Below are 11,833 nucleotides of genomic sequence, written 5' to 3' on the forward strand. Positions count from 1 at the left end.
GTTTATTTAGTAAGTTTGCAGATGACACCAAAATTGGAGGTGTAGTGGACAGCGAAGAGGGTTACCTCAGATTACAACAGGATCTGAACCAGATGGGCCAATGGGCTGAGAAGTGGCAGATGGAGTTTAATTCAGATAAATGCAAGGTGCATTTTGGGAAAGCAAATCTTAGCAGGATTTATGCACTTAATGGTAAGGGCCTAGGGAGTGTTGCTGAACAAAGAGACCTTGGAGTGCAGGTTCATAGCTCCCTGAAAGTGAAGTTGCAGGTAGATAGGATAGTGAAGGCGGCGTTTGGTATGCTTTCCTTTACTGGTCAGAGGATTGAGTATAGGAGTTGGGAGGTCATGTTGCGGCTGTACAGGACATTGGTTAGGCCACTGTTGGAATATTGCATGCAATTCTGGTCTCCTTTCTATCGGAAAGATGTTATGAAACTTGAAAGGGTTCAGAAAAGATTTACAAGGCCGTTGCCAGGGTTAGAGGATCTGAGCTACAGGGAGAGGCTGAACAGGCTGGGGCTACTTTCCTTGGAGCGTCGGAAGCTGAGGGGTGACCTTATAGAGGTTTATAAAATCATGAGGGGTATGGATAGGATAAACAGCCAAGGTCTTTTCCCTGGGGTCGGGGAGTCCAGAACTAGAGGGCATAGGTTTAGGGTGAGAGGGGAAAGATATAAAAGAGACCTAAGGGGCAACTTTTTCACGCAGAGGGTGGTACGTGTATGGAGTGAGCTGCCAGAGGATGTGGTGGAGGCTGGTACAGTTGCAACATTTAAGAGGCATTTGGATGGGTATATGAATAGGAAGGGTTTGGAGGGATATGGGCTGGGCGCTGGCAGGTGGGACTAGATTGGGTTGGGATATCTGGTCGGCATGGACAGGTTGGACTGAAGGGTCTGTTTCCATGCTGTACATCTCTATGACTCTATCTATCGTAGGGAAAATATTAGACGCTAATGTTAAAAAGTTTATAGCAAGGGCATTTGGATAAGTTCAAGTGCCCTTCCGAGAAGAGACTGCGTAGACTGGATTAATATTCACTGGAATTCAGAAGAATGAGGGGAGATCATTCCCTCATGAAAGGGAAATCACATTTGTCCAATCTATTGGAGTTCTTTAAGAAGGCAACATTTGTTGTGGGGAAGAGGGAACTTTAATTAGGTTTCCAGAAGGGATTTGATAAGGTGCTACATCAAAAATTATTGGAGAAAACTAAGGGTTATGGTGTAGGGAATAGCACACCGGCATAGATAGAAGATTGGCTGGCTATCAGGAAATTGATTGTAGGTATTAACTGGTTGTTTTGAAGTTGGCACAATGTAAACTTGAATGTGCCACAGGGCTCCGTGCTGAAACCTCAATTGTTTACAATCGATGTAAATAACTTGGACGAAGGGACAGAAAGTATAGTCGCCAAATTTGCTGATGACAGTAAGATAGATGGGAAAGTAAGTTGCGAAGAAGACATAAGGAAGCTACAAATAGATCTTAACAGGCTAACTGACGGGACAAATATGTGCCAAATGGTATGTAATGTGAGAAAAAGTGAAACTGCCCATTTTGGCAGGAAAAATGAAATAAGAACATAAGAACTCGGAGTAGGCCATGTGGCCCCTTCGAGCCTGCTCTGCCATTCAATAAGATCATGGCTGATCTTTTCATGGTTTCAGCTCCACTTACCCACCCCCTCACCGTATCCTTTAACTCCTTTATTTTTCAAAAAAAAACTCTACCTTAGCTTTAAAAACACCTGCTGAAGTAGCATCAACTCCTTCACTGGGCAGGGAATTCCATAGATATACAACCCTCTGGGTGAAGAAGTTCCTTCACAATTCAGTCCTAAATCTGCTCCCTCTAATCCTGAGGCTATGCCCTCTTGTCCTAGTCTCACCTGCCTGTGGAAACATCCTCTCCACTTCTCTCTTATCTATTCCCTTCGTAATTTTATATGTTTCTATAAGATCTCCCCTCATTCTTCTGAATTCCAATGAATATAATCCCAGTCTACTCAGCCTCTCCTCATAATCCAACCCTCTCAACTCCAGAATCAACCTGATGAATCCCCTCTGCACCCCCTCCAGTGCCAGTACATCCTCTCTCAAGTAAGGAGAGCAAAACTGCACACAGTACTCCAGGTGTGGCTTCACCAGCACTGTGTACTGCTGTAACATAACTTCTCTGCTGTTAAACGCAATCTCTTTAACAATGAAGGACAAAATTCCATTTGCCTTCCTAATTACCTGTTGTACCTACAGACCAACCCTCTATGATTCATGCACAAGGACACTGAGGACCTCCTGCATAGCAGCATGCTGCAACTTTTTACCATTCAAGTAATAATCCTTTTTACTTTTAATCCTACCAAAATGGATGACTTCACATTTATTAACATTGTATTCCATCTGCCAGACCTTTGCCCACTCACTCAATGTGTCCTCTGCACACTTTGTTCTGCCACTCATCTTACTGTCATCTGCGAACTTTGACACAATACATTTGGTCCCCAACTCCAAATCATCTATATAAATTGTAAGTAATTACAGTCCTAACACCGATCCCTGAGGCGCACCATGCATCACTGATTGCCAGCCAGAATTGCACTCATTTCTCCCCACTCTTTGCTACCTGTTAATCAACTAATCCTCTATCCGTGCTAATTAATACTTTACCCCTAATGTCATGCATTCTTCTGCTATGCAGCATCCTCTTGTGCGGCACCTTGTCAAAGGCCTTTTGTAAATCTAGGTTCACCACATCCACTGGGTCCCTGTTGTCCACCTTGCTCGTAATGCCTTCACAGAATTCCAATATATTAGTTAAGCATGACCTGCCCTTCATGAACCCATGCTGCATCTGTACAACGGGATAATTTCTATCCAGAACCCTTCCTAATTCTTCCTTGATAACAAACTCTTCCCCACTACAGAGGTTAAGCTAATTGGCTATAATTCCCCATCTTTTGTCTACCTCCCTTTTTCAACAGTGGTGTCACACTTGCTGTATTCCAATCTGCTGGAACTGCCCCAGAGTCTAGTGAATTTTGGAAAATTACCGCCAGTGCACCTGCTATTTCTCCCACCGTCTCTTTTAGTACTCTGGGATGCATTCCATCAGGGCCGGGAGACTTACCTATCCTTAGCTTCATTAGTTTGCCTAACATTAGCTCTTCCGTAATAATGATTGTTCCCAGGTCCTCACATACCTTCGTCTCTTTGTCAATTACTAGTATGTTATTGGTGTCTTTCACTGTGATGACTGATACAAAATACCTGTTTAATTCCTCGGCCACTTCATCATACCTCATAACTAACTGCCCCTTCTCATCCTCTGAAGGACCAACGTTTACCTTAGCCACTCTTTTTCATTTTATCTATTTATAGAAACTTTTGTTATCTGTCCTTATATCCTGTGCTAGCTTTTCCTCATGTTCTACCTTACTTTTCTTTTAACTCTTTTTGTGGCTTTCTGTTGACCTTTAACAGAAACATATGATATAAAAAAGCAAGTGATCTAAATAGTGAGAAACTGCAGAGCTTGGGGATGCAGAGACATCTGTTTGTCCTTGTGTATGGATTTTAACAGGTTGGTATGCAGGTACAGCGAGTAATTAGGAAAAGGTCACCACATATCCCAAAGGGAACTGAAGCAGAAGTAGCGAGGTTATGCTTGATATGTGCAGGTCATAGGTGAGACAGCATCTCCAGCATTAGTCACATATTTAAGGGAGAATATAAATGCATTGGAGGTATTTCATTGAAGGTTTATTTGACTGATACTTTAATGGGTGGGCTGGGGAGGGGTTTGTTTGGACAAGTTAGGCTTGTATTGACTGGAATTTAGGAGAGGTAACTTCATGGAAACATATTAGATCCTGAGGGATATTGACAGGGTGGATTTTGAGACTGTTTCTTATAATGGGAGAATATAGAATTAGGGGTCACTGTTTAAGAATCAGAGGTCACCCAATTTAAACCAGAGATCAGACAAAATATTTAGACGTGTTTTCAACATGGGCTTGAAAGGTCATCAGCATTAGGTAGGAATACAGATTTGAGGTTACAATCAGATCAGCCACAAAGGACAGTGCAGGCATGAAGGGCAAAATGGCCAGCTCCTCATTCACATGTACGTAAATACCCTATCCACTTCACTGTCTCCTTACTCCTGATTTGGAGATGCCGGTGTTGGACTGGGGTGTACAAGGTTAAAAATCACACAACACCAGGTCATAGTCCAACAGGTTTAATTGAAAGCACTTGTTGGACTATAATCTGGTGTTGTGTGATTTTTAACTCCCTACTCCTGTGCATCGAAAATCCATTGATCTTAGCTTTAAAAGTATTAACTGAGCTAGTAGCTCCTGCATTTTTGTCAGATTGTACAGAGTGACAATTGGCTTGGAATGCAAAGCAGTTGATGGGAATGTGGTGCAGAAGGGTCGTTGGTACTACCAAAGTGTGATCTGAAGTGGGAAGGTGTGTCTCAGCATGCTGTATGGAAACTGGATGCTGTGTTCTCTACTATACCAGGCACTATGTCATAATGCAGAGCCAGCTCTGACAAGTAGCTACATCATTTGGATACTGAGGTATTGCAATTTGGTAAAACAACCAAGGGCCATTTACAATTAATGGCAGGACCTTGGGTAGTTTTGCTGAACAGAGAGACCTAGGGGTTAAGATACATAATTCTTTGAAATTTGAGTCACAGGTAGACAGGGTGGTTAAGGAGGTGTTTAGCACGCTTGCTTTCATTGTTCAGCTCGTTGAGAATAGGAATTGGGACATCAAGATGAGGTTGTTCAGGACATTGGTGAGGCCTGTTCTGGAGTCAGGTGTCCAGATCTGGCCGCCCTGCTCTAGGCAGGATGTTATTAATTGGAGAGGGTTCAGAAAAGATTTACCAGGGTATTGCCAGGAATGGAGACTTTGAATTTTAAAAATAGGCTGGGACATTTTTCACTGGAATGTAGGAGGTTGAGGAGTGACCTTATTGAGGTTTATAAAATCATGAGGGGCATAGATACAGTGAATAGCAAAAGTATTTATTAGCATGAATTAGGATTTGCTAATCAACAGGATGCAAGTACTGAAGAAGGGTTACACCTGAAACGTTGACTTCTCCATTTCCTGATGCTGCCTGGCTTGCTGTGTTCTTCCAGCATTCTGATTGTCTACCAGTTAACAGGATGCAGCAAGTGGACATAGACAAGGGATTTTCAGGCTGGCAGGATGTGACTAGCAGAGCTTCATAAGGATCAGTGCCAGGGCCTGAGCCATTTACAATATCAATGAGTGACTTGGATGAAGAGTTAGTGGGTAAGTGAGGACCACAGATGTTGGAGATCAGAGCCAAAAAGAGTGGCGCTAGAAAAGCACAGCAGGACAGGCAGCATTCGAGGAGCAGGAGCGTCAACGATTTGGGCATAAGCCCTTCATCAGGATGAGGGGCTTATCCTCAAATCATCGACTCTCCTGCTCCACCGATGCTCCTGACCTGCTGTGCTTTTCCAGCACCACACTTTCTGACTTGGATGAAGCGACAAGCAACCAGCACTCAAAATTAACACGAGCAGTGGTCACATTCACCGCTGAAAGCAACCAAATGGCCAGGAAAATTAAATCGCTGACAGCTAAGTAGAATGGACAGAACTGGTGAGGCCATCAGCAAAGAATGCAGGAGAGAACCAACCTGCTATTGGAGCATGTGAACGTGGCAGTGAGCAAGGTTAGAGAAAGCTGGGTCACTGAGGCAGGATGTAGTGGGGGAATGGGAACCATGGCTGGTGAGGCCAGGGTTCAGGGAGCAAGGCTGGGTTCGAGGGTGGGGAGTGCGTAAGGGGCTGCAAAGGGGAATCAGAGTCTGCAGTGGACAGTGAGCAAATTCAAAGAGGGCGAGGGTCTGCAAAATAGGGAGAGGGGCTGTCAAAGGGGGATAGGGATTGCAAAGTTGAGAGAGAAAAACAAAGGAACATTCAGCTAACCGAGAACCAGGAAAATTAAAGTAATGAATTTCTTGCAAATGAATGTGGAATCTCTAGCTTAAGGGGTTCAGGAGATGGGGGGGCGGATGGGGTGTGTGTGTGTGGAAATGTAGTGGATACTCATGTAGTGGCTAACTAAACATTGGACAGTTTTGCTTCAAAAAATTTGCATTCATGTATTAAACCATCTCAAAGTGCCTCTTGTACTGTAAGCACATACAGTGATGATGATAGAGACAAAAATACATTGGTTTATCTGTGAGCTAACCAGTTCACAGGAAGCCTGTTCAGGCTGATGGCCTTTTGTGTAAAGACGTGGGTGTCACTTAGATTTTTTTCTTAGAAAGGGTGGAGCAGACTTAGTCAGCCAAATAGTCCACTCCTGCTCTTACTTCTTCCATTCTGAGACTGCAGGATTTTTATGTAGGAGACTGCTAGATATTACGATACATGTTCTCAGGGAGTTTGGGATGATGCAAAGAGCTGGGCTCCACGCCTGGAATTTCCTGGCAATCCAGGATGTCAGCTGCCTGCAATGCGTGGTAGGATAAGGCAAGATTGTCAGCCTTCCTGATTACAGCTGGGAGCCCCTCATTATGGTTCAAAATAATATAGCTCGGCAATTCACTTTCTGAGAATAGACATAGATCCACCTATTATGGGAATAGATCATTTAATTTGACTTTAGAAATATGGGCATGTTCCATGCTTCCAAAATCATGGTAAACATTCGAGCTCACTCACCATAAAGTAACAAAACACCAACTTTGCCAGGTTGTCAGTGCCAGTGGTAAGAATCTATTGGTCACGGGCCTTCACTCTGTTTGATATAGGTTAGCAGATTTCTGTAGGTTACTGTGACCTGACTGATGTCAATGGCCTGGGTTTAACACAGGGACTGAGGTTTTGGTAAAAGGCAGCGCTGTTCAAGGATTGTCCCATCCTCTAGAGCACTGGCGGAGTGGAATGCTGAGCTGGTCAGCAGGTTACGGCTGAATGCTGAGTGGAGGAGAGGAAGGGTCCTGGGCACTCTCAAGTGAACGGAGTTTGGGGGAAAACGTTTGATCCTCACGGTCCAAATGGGAGAACTGAAAACACTAAGATCAGAAGCCGTGGTGAGTAAGATCCACTGGCGACTTTAAATGCCCGCTCACTAGGCTCCTGTCAGATGGGCAGGATTTGCCCCAGTCCTGTTATTTCTGTCACTGAGTCCAGTACATGTGATCCCGACTTCTGAGGTCAGGGTTGGACTTATTCATGGAACTACATCCATAGAAAACATTGGCATGTATAGGAGACAGGTGGGTGGGGAGGGAGGGGGATAAATCCTTGTGTAGCCTCATTCGCTACCCTCCCTGCCCCCAACCGCCCCCCCCCAATTCCCTCTCCCCCCACCCCTCACCTCTGTAACCTTTGTAATCCTATACTGCTCCAAGATATCTGCTCTCCTTCAATTCTGGACACTCGATGAACTCTAATTTTCCATTGGTATTTGTTCCTGTAGCTGCCTAAACCATGGAATTGTCTCCCTAAATATCTCCGATTCTCTAAATCTCCCTCTATTCTTTTAAAATGATCCTTAGAACCCATAGGCTTTTGGTGTCCTGTCCTAGTTCCACATTTTGCCGCTCAGCAGTAAATCTTGATAAATAATCCCTCCTGTGAAATACCTTGGGATGTTTCTACCTAGTTGAAGATGCTGTATAAATGCAAGTTGATGTTGTTATTCTCCCTCTAATTAAGTGACTGCTCCCTCCTTCACGACCAAGGGAGTCATCAACCACTGTGGAATGAACCACTGTGTAGTAGGGGGACTGTAACCCAATTTATTTTTGCTCTTTCATGTCAGAATGAGGCTAACTTGGCCCTCCTGCTACAATGGATCAGATTAGTACAGGCTGAGGACCATCCCGAGACTTGTTCCTGATCTGAACAGCACCCACTCCACTTTTGGGTAGCTCCTGAGCCATCAGGAGAAGGGAATCTATCAGTCAGTGCACGCAATCCAAACAGCCTGCACCCAGACTCTGCAGCTGAGGAGTTCACGATAATCCTTTGCCTGGCTCAACACTGACCTGTTTGTCAGGATTAGAGTTCATCCCTGGAGGAAGAGCCAATGGACTGACGCGAGGCCCCCCTTTGCGAGTCCTTCAGCGTCTTCTGCGAGCCGCTCCAATCCGTCTTCATCGAGTCATCATCCCAAATGGTGGAGGTTTCGGTGTCACTGAGCCAGTCAGGATCCCCAGTGTAGTGAGTGGGAAACACAAGCAACGGACGGACAGAAAACACCTTCAGGTCTCGCTTGGGGTAGACTTTCTTATATTCCTCACTGTGAGAGATAACAAAATACACTGTACGTGAGAGAGGCATCCAGGTATGTGTTATCGAGAATAGTACTGCAAGGGTAATGGATCAAGACTCAACAGCAGGATTATTGGATTGATACCCAATCCAAGTGCAAGAATAATTGGAGTGCTTTTTCAAATAGGTGGCACAGGCATAATGGGCTGAATGGCCTCTTCCTGTTGTGTGATTCTATCCTCCTGTTTCTTCCTTCCCTCTCCTGCAATCACTATTGGAGGGGGTTTGGGGAGGTGGTCTCCCACTTCTGAGCTGGACAGCCTTCCGCTTGGTGGAAAATCAGTGCTGTGTAAATGCAGACATGAGAGACCCCAGACTGGCTGTGTGATGGTGTTGGCTCAGGAAGGTTCTCAGCTGAGCCTAAACCCATCCACACAGCCATGACTTCAGTCAGTGGCCCCTCCACACACAGGCCTAATGCATGGCAACAAATTAACCATCAGACAGAAAAAAACATTGCAGTCTCCAATCCAGCAGTTCTGAGGTAACCTTAACATTTCCATTCCATTATAATATTATCTCAACACCATAAGGTACTGCACCGATGGCCCAAACACTGTAACACTGTCCTATACTATACCAATGCCCCAACACTGTAACAATGTCCTATACTGTACTGATGGCACAACACTGTAACAATGTCCTATACTGTACCGATGTCCCTACACTGTAACACTGTCCTATACTGTACCAATGGCCCTACACTGTAACAATGTCCTATACTATATCAATGGCCCAACACTGTGACACTGTCCTATACTGTACCAATGGCCCAACCCTGTAACACTGTCCTATACTGTACCAATGGCCCAACACTGTAACACTGTCCTATACTGTACCGATGGCCTAACACTGTAACACTGTCCTATACTATACCAATGGCCCAACACTTTAACACTGTCCTATAGTATATCAATCCCCAACACTGTAACACTGTCCTATACTATACCAATGCCCCAACACTGTAACACTGTCCTATAGTATATCAATGCCCCAACACTGTAACAATGTCCTATACTATACCAATGCCCCAACACTGTAACACTGTCCTATAGTATATCAATGCCCCAACACTGCAACACTGTCCTATACTATACCAATGCCCCAACACTGTAACACTGGCCGATACTATACTGGTGCCCAAAACTGTAACACTGTCCTATACTATACCATAGCCCCAACACTGTAACACTGTCCTATACTATACCAATGCCCCAACACTGTAACACTGGCCGATACTATACCAATGCCCCAACACCGTAACACTGTCCTATACTATACCAATGGCTGTCCCAATGTACCATCCCGCATACTGTAGTGTACTAATGTCTCGCTGTACCATCCCGCACCAATGTCCCAACACTGTACTATACTGTAACAATGTCCCAACACTGTACTGTAGCTATGTCCCAACACAGTACTGTACTGTAGCAATGTCCCAAAACACTGTCCTATACTATACCAATGGCCCAACACTGTAACACTGTCCTATACTATACCAATGGCCCAACACTGTAACACTGTCCTATAGTATATCAATCCCCAACACTGTAACACTGTCCTATACTATACCAATGCCCCAACACTGTAACACTGTCCTATAGTATATCAATGCTCCAACACTGTAACACTGTCCTATACTATACCAATGCCCCAACACTGTAACACTGTCCTATACTGTATCAATGCCCCAAACCTGCAACACTGTCCTATACTATACCAATGCCCCAACACTGTAACAATGTCCTATACTGTACTGATGGCACAACACTGTAACAATGTCCTATACTGTACCGATAGCCCTACACTGTAACACTGTCCTATACTGTACCAATGGCCCAACACTGTAACACTGTCCTATACTGTATCGATGGCCCAACACTGTAACACTGTCCTATACAATACCAATGGCCCAACACTGCAACACTGTCCTAAACTATACCAATGCCCCAACACCATAACACTGTCCTATACTGTACCAATGCCCCAACACCGTAACACTGTCCTATACTATACCAATGGCCCAACACTGTAACACTGTCCTATAGTATATCAATCCCCAACACTGTATCACTATCCTAAACTATACCAATGCCCCAACACTGTAACACTGTCCTATACTGTACCGATGCCCCAACACTGTAACACGTCCTATACCAATGGCTGTCCCAATGTACCATCCCGCATACTGTAGTGTACTAATGTCTCGCTGTACCATCCCGCACCAATGTCCCAACACTGTACTGTAGCAAAGTCCCAACACCGCACTGGACTGTAGCAATGTCCCAACACTGTATCATACTGTAGCAATGTCCCAACACTGTACTATACTGTAGCAATATCCCAACACCGTACTGTACTGTAGCAATAACCCAACACTGTACTATACTGAAGCAATGTTCGAACCCCGTACTGTACTGTAGCAATGTCCCAACACCGTACTATATTGTAGCAATGTCCCAACACTGTACTGTACTGTAACAATGTCCCATCACCATACTGTACTGTAGTAATGTCCCAACACTGTACTGTACTGTAGCAATATCCCAACACTGTACTATACTGTAGCAATGTCCCAACACCATACTGTACTGTAGCAATGTCCCAACACAGTACTGTACTGTAACAATGTCCTAACTCTGTACTGTACTGTAGCAATGTCCCAACACCATACTGTACTGTAGCAATGTCCCAACACAGTACTGTACTGTAACAATGTCCCAACACTGTACTGTACTGTAGCAATGTCCCAACACTGCACTATACTGTTACAATGTCCGAACACTGTACTGTACTGTAGCAATGTCCCAACACTGCACTGTACTGTAGCAATGTCCCAACACCGTACTGTACTGTAACAATGTCCCAACACCATACTGTACTGTAACAATGTCCCAACACAGTACTGTACTGTAACAATGTCCCAACTCTGCACTGTACTGTTACAATGTCCGAACACTGTACTGTACTGTAGCAATGTCCCAACACTGCACTGTACTCTAGCAATGTCCCAACACTGTACTGTACTGTAGCAATGTCCCAACACTGCACTGTACTGTAGCAATGTCCCAACACTGCACTGTACTGTAGCAATGTCCCAACACTGCACTGTACTGTAGCAATGTCCCAACACTGCACTGTACTGTAGCAATGTCCCAACACTGCACTGTACTGTAGCAATGTCCCAACACTGCACTGTACTGTAGCAATGTCCCAACACTGCACTGTACTGTAGCAATGTCCCAACACTGCACTGTACTGTAGCAATGTCCCAACACTGCACTGTACTGTAGCAATGTCCCAACACTGCACTGTACTGTAGCAATGTCCCAACACTGCACTGTACTGTAGCAATGTCCCAACACTGCACTGTACTGTAGCAATGTCCCAACACTGCACTGTACTGTAGCAATGTCCCAACACTGCACTGTACTGTAGCAATGTCCCAACACTGCACTGTACTGTAGCAATGTCCCAACACTGCACT

At 44.7% G+C, this 11,833-nt stretch overlaps 1 protein-coding gene across 1 annotated transcript in view; it reads right to left on the bottom strand.

Annotated features, from left to right (window-relative positions):
• The window catches only part of cercam (cerebral endothelial cell adhesion molecule), a 119,757-nt gene that overhangs the window by 5,140 nt on the left and 102,784 nt on the right, over positions 1–11,833 (bottom strand). Inside the window, exon 12 of the mRNA XM_043720436.1 lies at positions 8,061–8,314. Within this exon, the coding sequence (XP_043576371.1) occupies positions 8,074–8,314 (241 nt within the window). The 3' untranslated portion in view covers positions 8,061–8,073. The remainder of the gene's footprint in view (positions 1–8,060; positions 8,315–11,833) is intronic.

The sequence above is a fragment of the Chiloscyllium plagiosum genome, chromosome 30 (assembly GCF_004010195.1).
Source record: "Chiloscyllium plagiosum isolate BGI_BamShark_2017 chromosome 30, ASM401019v2, whole genome shotgun sequence".
Taxonomy (NCBI): Eukaryota; Metazoa; Chordata; class Chondrichthyes; order Orectolobiformes; family Hemiscylliidae; genus Chiloscyllium; species Chiloscyllium plagiosum.